The sequence below is a fragment of the Heptranchias perlo genome, chromosome 25 (assembly GCF_035084215.1).
Source record: "Heptranchias perlo isolate sHepPer1 chromosome 25, sHepPer1.hap1, whole genome shotgun sequence".
In the NCBI taxonomy this organism is placed as follows: domain Eukaryota; kingdom Metazoa; phylum Chordata; class Chondrichthyes; order Hexanchiformes; family Hexanchidae; genus Heptranchias; species Heptranchias perlo.
In genome coordinates this window covers 7,630,919-7,643,034 of record NC_090349.1, presented here as the reverse complement: position 1 = coordinate 7,643,034, position 12,116 = coordinate 7,630,919, and the positions used below count along the sequence as shown (strand labels likewise).

At 44.3% G+C, this 12,116-nt stretch overlaps 2 protein-coding genes across 2 annotated transcripts in view; one reads left to right on the top strand and one right to left on the bottom strand.

Moving 5' to 3' along the window:
• The window catches only part of rab36 (RAB36, member RAS oncogene family), a 77,956-nt gene extending 67,254 nt beyond the window's left edge, over positions 1 to 10,702 (bottom strand). The window contains exon 1 of the mRNA XM_068005524.1: positions 10,648 to 10,702. The gene's annotated coding sequence lies outside the window, so the exon portion shown is untranslated. The remainder of the gene's footprint in view (positions 1 to 10,647) is intronic.
• The window catches only part of rsph14 (radial spoke head 14 homolog), a 710,550-nt gene continuing 708,642 nt past the window's right edge, over positions 10,209 to 12,116 (top strand). Inside the window, exon 1 of the mRNA XM_068005520.1 lies at positions 10,209 to 10,507. Within this exon, the coding sequence (XP_067861621.1) occupies positions 10,309 to 10,507 (199 nt within the window). The 5' untranslated portion in view covers positions 10,209 to 10,308. The remainder of the gene's footprint in view (positions 10,508 to 12,116) is intronic.

Genomic DNA, 12,116 nt, shown 5'->3' with positions numbered 1-12,116 from the left:
CACGTTGGATGGTGTCCTCAGTGCAAAGACAGGACTTCATCTCCACGAGGACTGTGCCGTGGTCACTCCTACCAATACCGTCATGGACAGATGCATTTGCGACAGGTAGATTGGTGAGGACGAGGTCAAGTTGGTTTTTCCCTCGTGTTGGTTTGCTCACCACCTGCCATAGGCCCAGTCTGGCAGCTGTGTCCTTCAGGACTCGGCCAGCTTGGTCAGTAGTGGGGCTACCGAGCCACTCTTGGTGATGGACATTGAAGTCCCCCACCCAGAGTGCATTCTGTGCCCTTGCTACCCTCAGTGCTTCCTCCTAGTGGTGCTCAACATGGAGGAGAACTGATTCATCAGCTGAGGGAGGGCGGTAGGTGGTAATCAGCAGGAGGTTTCCTTGCCCACGTTTGACCTGATGTCAGGAGATTTCTTGGGGTCCGGAGTCAATGTTGAGGCCTCCCAGGGCCCCTCCCTCCTGACTGTATATCACTGTACCGCCACCTCTGGTGGGTCTGTCCTGCCAGTGGGACAGGACATATCCAGGGATGGTGATGGAAGAGTCTGGGACGTCAGCTGAAAGGTATGATTCTGTATGGCTATGTCAGGCTGTTGCTTGACTAGTCTGTAGGACAGCTCTCCCAATTTTGGCACAAGTCCCCAGATGTTAATGAGGAGGACTTTGCAGGGTCGACTGGGCTTGGTTTGCCTTTGTCGTGTCCGGTGCCTAGTGGTCCATCCGGTTTTATTCTTATTATGACTTTGTTTTAGCGAGATTGTACAACTGAGTGACTTGCTCGGCCATTTCAGTGGGCAATTAAGAATCAACCACGTTGCTGTGGGTCTGGAGTCACATATAGGCCAGACCAGGTAAGGACGGCAGGTTTCCTTCCCTAAAGGACATTAATGAACCAGATGGGTTTTTACAACAATCATGGCCACCATTACTGATACTAGTTTTTTTAATTCCAGATTTTTATTTAATTAATTGAATTTAAATTCCCCAGTTGCCATGGCGGGATTTGAACTCGTAACTTTTAATTATTAGTCCAGGCCTCTGGATTACTAGTCCAGTAACATAACCACTATGCTACTGTACCAGGTGTGTCATGAGCTGGTGGAGCGAAAGACTTTGGAGAAGAGAACAAGCGCAAAGAATACCTCTTCGCTTCTCTGTTGCTACTGCATCGACTTTAAAAAACTGACATAACATGAATGAAAAAAATGCATTTATATACTGCCTGTCACATCTTAGAAATGTCTCAATGCACTTCATGTATAATGAATAATTTCTGAAATATAGTGACTGTTAAATAAACATGATAGCTGATCAAATCTGACTTGAGAAAAGACTGATGCTCAGAGCTTTTTCTGCGAGAGTCTGAGGTGCCCCAAGCACATAGAAGATGAGTGAACTTTCTTGCCTTACAGCTGCCAGCGCAGAATATTGGCTTGAGTCTTTGCCTAAATAGCAACAGTACTGTACTTTAAAGTAATTAATTGTATATGAAGTGCTTTGAAATGTCCTGAAAGACATGATGTGGTGCTACATAAATGAATGAGCCCTAAATTTCTTTGGCGGGGGGGGGTTCTGCCGATCTCTTTACATAAGTTTGGTGGGAGACCGACAAAACCCCCAGCCAAACAGTGTCAATGGCCCTTTTGAACCACATGCCATTTCTCTGAGGGCTCTGCCAATCTCCTGTCAAAGTTTCAGCGAAAGATTCCGAGATCCCCTGTGGAATTTCAGGGCCAAGTTCTTTTAAAATTTTCTTTAATGATGTCTCCCATTCATAACATAATCAGTAGATTTTGTATTTGCTCTTTACAAAACTTCAGTACACTGTGCCTTTGAGAACTGGTTCAATCCAGTTAAGCATTTAAATAATATAAGCGATTACCTACTTAACTCCAGTAGTTTCAAAGAATATAGGTCTTGAAATTGTGCTTGTAACACTCACAAACAAAGCTTAATGGCATTTGTCCGAAATTGCTCTCTCTGCTCTTTTAGTGGAGGCATTAACACATTGAAGGCTGACATTCGGAGTTCATTCACTGTTATCTCACAGTGTAATTTCAGGTCTGTAATGTTCCCATGTCATTCTATTCTGATCTGTACATTATGCCAAGATCTCCTTTCATTTCAAAAAAGAAAAACATGAAAAAAACAAATTAACCATTTGAAGCCAACTTCTGTCTCAGTAAAAGGAACTGATGGGAGACAGGAGAAGCTGAACTGGTACAATAGGGGTATGAAAATGTAGTGGCTACGGTACTGGACTTGCAACCTAAAGCTTGTAAGTTCAGATGTCACCATAAGTTGTGGAACTCAATTTAATACATCTGGTCATTTGTATGCTGGAAAAAATGACCATAAAAGCCACCAGATTGTTGTAAAAACCCAACATGGTTTACTAATGTCCTTCAGGGAAGGGAGCTCGCTACCGTATGCAGTCTTGCCTAAAGGTGACTTCAGTCCCACACTACATGTTTGAGGCTGACTCTTAATGCCCTCAGTGCAAATAGGGATGGACATTAACTGCTGCCTTGCCAGTGTGGCCCACATCCCAAAAGCAAATAAAAACAAACCTGCCTCAGTAGATGAGTGCTGAACCCACCTGAGTTTCCTTGTTCAGCATTGCCCCTCACCCACAATATGCTGAGTGCTGAATTTAGAAACTCGGGTGGGTTCAGCATTCGTTAACATTGTGGGGGAACTGCAGAGGTGAGTCATGCTTGCTGTTGCTGTAAAGGTCACTGCAACTCTGAACTTTCTTGCCTCATTCTCATTCCAGGCTGCCACAGGGCGACATCACCGCCAGTCTATCGAATTCTAATTGTTTCTCCTCTTCTTGTACTCTTAGGACTGTCATTTTCTTCTAATGATTTAATCTAATGTAGACTCTAAACAGCCTGTTTAGGTTGCGATTGATATTTATCTCACTTTAACTGCTACCAATTGTTATGATTCAGGCTTTATCCCAATAACTTTTTTTTGTGTGTAAATAGGTTATAGTTTCCTTAAGCAGTCCAAGTCTGTTACAAACTGAAATCGACAACGTTATTGTATTGCAACTAGCATAGCTCAGACCTAACATTTAACTCCAATCAGAATAAGTATTTTACTAAAGAAATAATTAGGATGCCCACTATGACTCCTGGAAATTTAGATGACAGAAATTATCACACTATTTGACCACTTTGTACAGACTAAACCACTGTCTAGATTTATTTACAATTAAAAATAATTCAGAGAAGCAAGAATTCAAAGGCAAGATAGTATGCAGCACAGAGATCAACTGGACTGATTAAAGAGAGTCTCTAGTTCTTCCAGTTACTATTGGTAAACTCTTAAAATGGCACAATGCTGCTTACAGGTCCGAGTTATAAGAATGCTTTTATTTTAAGTTCAGGTAATCTCTTTGAAGCAATCAAGCAACCAAAATGTTTACATTTTTTTTAATCATCTGATGCCAAAATATCTCTGGTCTTAGTGAAAACAGTGGCTTCCATTTAAAATTTCAATTATTTGAACTATATTAAAGACATGAATTCCCATTTTTGTCACTTATTCCTTTGAACAACATCTTATCTTGAATGTCTCAATAATACTAATAGGCTTAGATCTCAAGAGGTACATAATTTTTACATTCAGGTCACCCAATTAAAATACTCTGCTTCAGTTTTTGATCTTTCTTAGTTTTCGGCTGGGGCTGTTCTGAGATAGGAAGATGCTATGCTATGATGTTTTTAATCTCTTCAATAAACTCATCTTTGCTTTTGATTTAGGAGTATTTACTGACCTTCTCGTCTGTCTTTGGCTTTATCTGTGTAGGCAAGTAGGCACTACTCAAAAAAATCAGTAATACACATATCCTTTCTTTACTTGCTCTTCACTTTTGGAATGTACTTCTGCACTCTTTGTAATTGTTCTGGTGAAGGGGTTATGCCTAGTGTCATAACTTTTCCACCTTTCACTTACTGCTGAAATTACCGACACTATGCCAAGCATTTCTTTCTCAATTTGTGCATAGTTCCTTTCAGATGGAGTGAATGATCTTGACAAAATGTCCTTCTTACAGCAAATCTGCACCATGTCCCGATTCTGATGCATCACACTCTTCCTTCACCTCATAATACTTAACATGGCACTCAGGTTTTTGACATTAGTTGCTGCTTATTCATGGGTCTCTAACCTGTGGCATTTCACACTATTATCTTCTAGATATCTCAGTGGTTCAGTTACTATCGACAAAAGTAGTAGAAACTTTGAAAGATAGTCCATCATATCCATAAAGCGCTTGACTGAATGAACAACATTTGGTTCAGGCAACTGCAGGATAGCTTGAACATTCTTTGGATCGAGTTTCAACCCATCAGTAAACAACAAGTGATCTATATATGGAACTTCTGTAAGCGGGAAATGATTCTTCTTATTTGTTCTTTCAAGTGGGCTACAGATAGGGTATTGCAACTATTGGAAAAAGAAGACTGCAACCAGAATGCTTGAGGATTGGAGGGATTATATTACGTGGAGCAATTATGTAAATTGGGTATGTTCTCACTGGAAAAGAGAAAGGTTGAGAGGTGATGATTGCTGTTTTTAGGATTCTAAAGGAACTAGATAATGTAGATCATGACAATTTGTATCACCTTGTCCAGAACAGTAGTAATTTGAGATATGACATATGATAAGTGTAACATGCTCGGGAGAAACAGGTGACTTCGGACCTTTGGGGCCCGATGTTACCAGGGCTGCGGGTTCTCAGCAGGGGGGGCTATCGGGCGCGTGGATAACGCGCCCGGTGAAATCAGTCAGCCACCAGCGCGATCGTCGCCCAATTGGATCCACTTACCTTGTCCTCCGGGTTCCCCACTGCTGATCTGCGCGTCGGGCGGGCTGCGCATGCGCAGTATGATCTGTCAGCTGGAGGAGCTCTATTTAAAGGGGCAGTCCTCCAGTGACTGATGCTGCAACAAATAGAAAAAATTACAGCATGGAGCAGCCCAGGAGGAAGGCTGCTCCCAGTTTAATGATGCCTCACTCCAGGTATCAATACATGGGGTGAGGAGGAGGGGGAGGAAAGAGATCTTACCCCCGGTGGGCGGGAGGAAGCGGCCTGCCTCTGCCACCAGGAAGGCCTGGCTCGAGGTGGCAGAGGAGGTCACCTGCACCACCAACATATCGCCCACCTGCAATGACCTCAGTAGGTCAGCCAAAGTGAGTATACTTACTCTTTCCCCTACACTCTGTCTGCCACATCACCGCCCCCACCTCACATCTCCTTCTGCACTGCCAACACTACTCTGTCACATCACCCCTCATACCCACTCAAAACTCATCCTCATCTTACCTGCACCTACTCACCTCGCCAGTACTCATCCCGCCACTACCACTCAACCCACCCTCATACAATCTCATGGCTCTATCTCATACTCACCCTCTCGTGCATCTCGTTCACGGTCAGCCTCACTCAACCTGCCACTACCTGTGCTGCAGCCACAGGGCATGCATCACATATGTGCAGTAGGCAGCGTAAGGCAAACATGCCGTGAGCATGAAGGGGATGCACAAGGATGTTTGAGGGTTTGTCATAGCTGTTACTTATATTGAATTTCTGACCAACTCACATTACATATTATATTGGCACCACTACTGCCACGTCTTCGCGAATCTTGTCTGGTTTGTGCAATAATGCCCTTTCCTGAGGATCACTATGAAGACCCACAACTGATGCCACCCATTGTGTCACTGCAGAGTGGGTGTATGTGTATTTGCAGGGCTCTTTTGTGCAGACGGCTGAGAGACGTCGGCGATGTCCCCGGTTGCACCCTGGAAGGATGCGGAGGAGAAGTTGTTGAGGGCAGTGGTGACTTTGACAGCGACAGGTAAGAAGATGGTGCTCGGGCCAGCCGGGAGCAGCTTGGCATGAAGGAGGCTGCAGATGTCCACGATTACATGTCGAGTGACTCTGAGCCTCCGTGTGCACTGCTGCTCAGAGAGGTCCAGGAAGCTGAGCCTCGGTCTGTGGACCCTGTGGCGAGGGTAGTGCCCTCTGCGACGCATCTCTCTCTGCGGTTGCCCTCCCTCCTGCTGTGCAGGTGGATGTGTCACAGAACTCTGTTGTGGAGTTCCACGTGTCAGAGGTGGACGGCGTGGATGGCGAGGCTGGTGATGCTGTTCGCCCTCCGAGGAGGTCATGACTGCAGCTACGGCGGCCCCCATCCGGAAGATGTGCATCTGAGGGGGTCTGCAAGGTAGGTATATGTGTCTGGACCCCGGGGTGAGTGTGCAAGTTGGTGACTTTGATTGTCAGGAGGAGGGTGGTGGAGGCCAAACTTTGTCCCAAGTGACAGAGTGGCCTCCTGCAATGGGTGAGGGTCTCCCCCCCCACATGTCAAATGGACCTTTGCAGCTGCCACAGGTCCATTTGAACTGGGAGTGTTTCCCCCAGTGTGGGAAACAGTCCCAGTTTGCTTTAAAATCCCACCCCTCCTCACATAATCCCTTAATCAGGTCAGTTAATGACCTGAATAAGCAAAGTAAATAGCTTCAAGTGGCATCCCGCTGGCTTTAATTGCCTGCGGGATTCCCACCAGCGGGGGCTGCGCGCCCACGCCGGCGCGTCAGTGGGGAACCCGGAAGTGGGTGGGTTGGAGTCGGGCTCCCGACCCACTCCAGGATTCTCCGATTTTCGGAGCCCCCCCGCCAGGAATGCACCCGATAGTGGGTGCTAAAATGACGCCCATGGTTCCCAAAACTTTCTACCTCTGGGGTTTTCCTCGCCTCATGTCTGGGTCTGTTGTAGACTAACTGAGGGGCTGCAATCAGGGAAAAAACCCTCGCGCAGAATGTAAAATTCAAATTGATGTAATGTACCTGTAATGAATCTGTAATCAATAATCTGTATTGAGTGTAATGCAATGAGGCACCCTAGACTGTCTTGAACTGTAATTATGTACAATGTGTTCATTGAACTGTACTTGGTGTAACCTGCAAATTGTATAATCTGTATAGTGTACGTTTGGAATGTGATATGACAACTGTATTGTATGTATTGCTGCAAATTTTATGAATAAAGTATATTTTTTGAAAAAAAAATTGATAGAGACTGATTGCCATGATTAGTCAACAACTCCATTATCATTGAATCATGCAACTACCAGGATGGTAGAAGGCGAACTTGATGGACCATGGTCTTTTCTCAGCTAGGAATTCCTATTTTCCTATGTACTGTGATATGTGTCATGATATGCTGTAGCACACTTTGAATCAATCATTTCTTCATGCACTGAAAAGTCATTTACAATGACCTTTACTCCTAGAAGCCCCTAACAGGTTTCACGTATTCACCTTTGGTACTTCTCCGATGCTAAATTACATACACAGAGAATGGAGTATTAAAGGTTGTCCATAGACAAATCTGTGTCCAACTTAATTTGCCAGAACCCATGTTTGGCATTCAGTACAAAAAAATCTTTGCTTTGTGAAGTTTTGTGGCAATCTGTTCAACTGTTAGGTCTCATTCTCCATTCCTCTCACTTGTTCAGTTTAAATCCTTTCGGGGTCAAATGCCGATTCCCAATTTCTTCAGTTTCACAACTGTCACCTTACTTGATACCCAGTCTGAGGGTTAATTTAAAGGAGTAAGCACCCCTGCTGCAATTAGTTCATCAATTACTTTATTTAAGGCTCCTCCAAAACAATAAGAATTTTGTTTGGAAGATTTATCCTATATTGAGGTGGTATGTTTCTTGTGAGCAGCCTAGGCCTTCAGACATAGCACTATATAGATTCATAATTTTTGTCATAAATCAATGGTTTATAAGTTGTCTTGTTAACAGTACCTAATAACATGGTGTATTAACTACCAGCATCTTCAGAAAGTTTGGTTTCTGACACATTTCTGCACTCAATAAGAAGCAGAAGTGAGACACATCAAGATGCTGACAGTATAATATTTGATAAAACATTAAAAATAGAACTAGCCCTCAAGGGGTTAAAATATCTATGTAGAACATATTTCTTGTATAGTTTGATAAACAACAGGATTTTTGGAAGAAACAATATTTTATAGACCTGCACAATCCAATACACCTAGAGTTCTGATCTCTGCCAGAATGAAAGCCTACAGGAAGATTTCCCCAATGTATCAGTCCAAAAGCCTCTAAGTGAGAATTGTTGATTATCCTTTTATTAACAACAAAATAGTGACGGATACTGCATGTGTTAATGAGCAGGTCCTCACTTATCATCCAGTCTCACATACCTGCTAAAGCTTTGTTCATGCATAATTTAATTAGCACCTAGAACAAAGAATCCTGATTGATTTCCAGATCAGGTATCCTGCCTGGTCTTGTAGACAATTCGGAAGGGAAATTAGTTTTCGGCAGTAGTGCAAAACAGGCGATAGCTAATCGGCAGCCCGTTGAAATCAATGGGAAAGGAAATCAGGTGGGGTGTAAAATGGGCTGCCGATTTGTTATTGGCCGTTTTGTGTTACAATTGAAAACCATTTTAGCCCTTCATCTCCAGGGCTCCATGTTGAAATTGAATAAGGAAAGAGCGTCCATTTTAATACTAGCTACTGAAGAACTGTATGAGAAAAAAAATACAGAAATCGCTCTAATTTGCCACACTGTCTAGATAACATTTCTCTGTTCGATACATCACAGATCCCTCACAATTTTAGCTTAGGTTCACTCAATTGGAGACAGACCTATTCCACAGGAATCATGTGCCTTTTGAAAGGAAGTAGATTGTATATAGCTCCACAGTGCAGCTAAAACTTAACATCTACGTTATTAGCGACTCGCACCAAAATTAGAAATGACTGCAAAGCTCTGACTATATATGCTATGCGTTTTTAGAACCCTTCACTCACCTGGAGGAAAGCTCCGAAAGCTTGTGATTTAAAATAAAACTATTGGACTATAACCTGGTGTTGTGCAAGTCCTTACATTTGTCCACCCCAGTCCATCACCGGCATCTCCACATCATGACCATAATATCAGTAAGTGTTTTTTTTCTATTCGTTCTCAGGATTTGGGTAATGCTGTAAAGGCTGCATTTAATGCCCATCCCTAGTTAGCTTGAGAAGGTAGTGGTATTGGACCTTCTCTTTCAACTGCTGCAGTGCTTGTGGCACGATAGCTTTTGGTCGGGAATTTGATGCAATGGCAATAAAGGAATGGCGGCATAAGTCCAAGGCAGGATGGTGTGTGACTTGGAGGAGAACTTGAAGGTGATGATGTTCCCACAACATATCTGCTTTTGTCCCTCTTGGTGGTTAGTCACAGGGGAGGACGGTGCTTTTGAAGTAACGTTGGTCAGATTCTACAGTGCATGCTGTGGATTGTACATACTATAGCCACAGTGGGTTGGTGATAGGAGAAGTGGATATCGACTCCAGCGGCAGGGGTGCAGATCAAACAACCTACTCTATCCTGGATGATGTTGAGCTTTTGAGTGTTGGTCGGCTGCACCTGTCCAGTCAAATGGTGTATTCCATCACACTTCTGACTTGAGCCTTGTTGATGGAGAGGCTTTGATGGGTCAGGAGGTGAGACACTCATAGCAAAGTACCCATCCTCTGCTCTTGTAGCCATGGTGTGATATCACTACTCCAGCTGGTCAATGGTGACTCCTAAGATGTTGGTAGTGGTGCTGTTAAAGGTAAGGTGAGGTCCTGCCCAACTATCACCTCTATCCTTTAGACCTACATTGGTCCGGGTCCCCCAACGCCTCCAATTTAAAATTCTCATCCTCATGTTTAAGTCCTTTCATGGCTTTGCCCCTATCTCGGTAACCTCCTCCTGCTCTACAACCCCCTCCCCCAAACTCTCTGTTCCTGACTAGACTTTTGCGCATTCTCCCTTCCTTTTGCCCCACCACTAAGGGCTGTGTCTCTCAGCAGTCTAAGCCACACACTGGAATTCTCTCCCTAAACTACCCCACTTCTCTCTCCTCCTTTAAAACCGCCGCCCTTAAAACTCACCTCTTTGACTAAATCTTCAGTCACCCCTCCTAATAACTTTCATTTTTTTTGATTACGTGTCTGCGAAGCGGCTTCGGACGTTTTTACACCTTAAAGGCGCTATACAAAGTAAATTGTTGTTGACGACTACCCATTATCTGCGTTGACTGTGCAGGCGCGTTGGGAGGACTAGGCCTCTAGCGTTGCTATAGCAATGGAGTGAAGCCACGAGCGGTGCAGCGCTCGAGCTTTCAAACGTTCGTCGCATAAACGCCTCAGCGCGCGATTTGCAGGTTCGAGTTATTTTGCGCCTTCATTTATTTTTTTTAATAACAGTAAGAACATGGCTCATACGAGAATTTCTGCCAAACTTCCTCCTCACATCGACCCGACCAAAGCGCCCATCGCGTTCGGACAAAGGGCTTTGCCCAAACTCAACCGAGAGCTGGCGGACCCCGAGCTCATCACCAGGCAGCGGGCGCTTATGGCACTCTGTGACCTGGTCCACGACCCCGAGTTAGTTTATATGGCGGCGGAGGTCGGTAAGTGCATCGAGAAAATCCTCCCAGCATTTTCACTATTTACACAACAGTTAAGAAAAGGGAAGATGTCAAGTTAAGAGAAACTCGGCGCGGGGAGCTGGAATATAAACTGGGTCCATGTCCATCCCAACATTACTTACTTATTTAGGTGTCCAATAAATGTGAGGGGTGCGAATGTATTTTTCCACGTCCATGGAAGCTGCAAAGAACTCAGTTATCCTGAACACATATTAACCAAAGAAAGACTGGCAGTTATACGTGAGGGTATTAAAAAAGGAAGACAGAATAAGGGCTGGTTTGAGGCTAACTCTCAGGCTGTTGTTATACTTCCCAACTATCTGTCTATCTTCAGGCCCGGGATCGGGATCGGGATGATGGGGGGGGGGGGTTCCTTCAGCTAAGTGTCAACAAGACTGAAGCCATTCTTTTCAGTTTCTATAAGCCCCTACATACCTCCAGCCCACTCCATCAACATCCCTGGTTACTCTCTCAGGCTGAAACCCGAGTTTCTTGACGTCCTCTTGGAACCACTGCTGAACTTTGTACTCAACATCAGTTTGTCACCTCTGGAACATTGCCTGTGTCCCCACCTCATTATGTTCCCATTACTTTCAGGACTGGTTTTTCCAACACTTTTTTGCCTGCTTCCACACTTCACAAACTCCAGCTATCCTGGAATTCTGTGGCTTGTGTATTCTTCTGCACATTGTGACATCTACTCATCATTCCTGCCCTTATCGAGCTCCACTGATTCCTTGTGCCCCAACAATGATTCAATTCTAGTTTTCAAATTCTGCCATGGGCTTGCTTCATCCTATGTGGGCGATCTTGAGCGTAGATCCTGCTCCACACCATCTGGTATCTTGCCTAGGAATCTAAGATGAGGACACAGTATTCTATTTTGGTGCTCTACCTGATAAGGCCGACTTGCAACAAAAGACTAAAAAAGCTAATTCTTTCACCGAGCAAAATGCTAATAATTTCTACTTTTAGAAACTTTGCCCTTCATTTTCCTGCACTATCCTGTCCCAAATCAGAAACCGTGGGGAAAATATGGTAGTGACACCAACTGCTGCCTTCCCACTCTAATCTTGATTTTCCTCCACCCGTTCTACCGTTCACCTGCTGCATGTAAATTATGATGGGGAGACAGGGCCTGGAAAGCTGCTCCATTTTCCTGCCTTTTGCTGCTATTTCTGCTGCCCCAAGGGACCTTCATGAGAAGGGTGGCAGCAATCCTTGCAGCAATGGCAGAAGGGAGGAGAGTGCCATGTGGTGGGCACCTCTCCCACCCAGTAAGTCAAATATCTTTATCTGTTTAGGTTATGGCCTAGGCAGACTTAAAACTGCCTGTCTCTCTCATCTTTGAGGCTCCTCTGCCCTCTTTAAATTGTTCAGCTTCTTCGGGTTGTTGACCGGAAGTCACCGGTTACAGTTTTGGCTTAGTACACAGGGATGAGTCAGTCAATTCTCTCTTAATTCTCAATTCACTTTATTAACGTTATTAGATCGTGTACATACCGCTTATACGTCTGGTTAGATATAGGCATGCAGTTTACAGCAGGTTATACAGTTTTATACTCAAACTAGGATTTAAATGCACACCAAC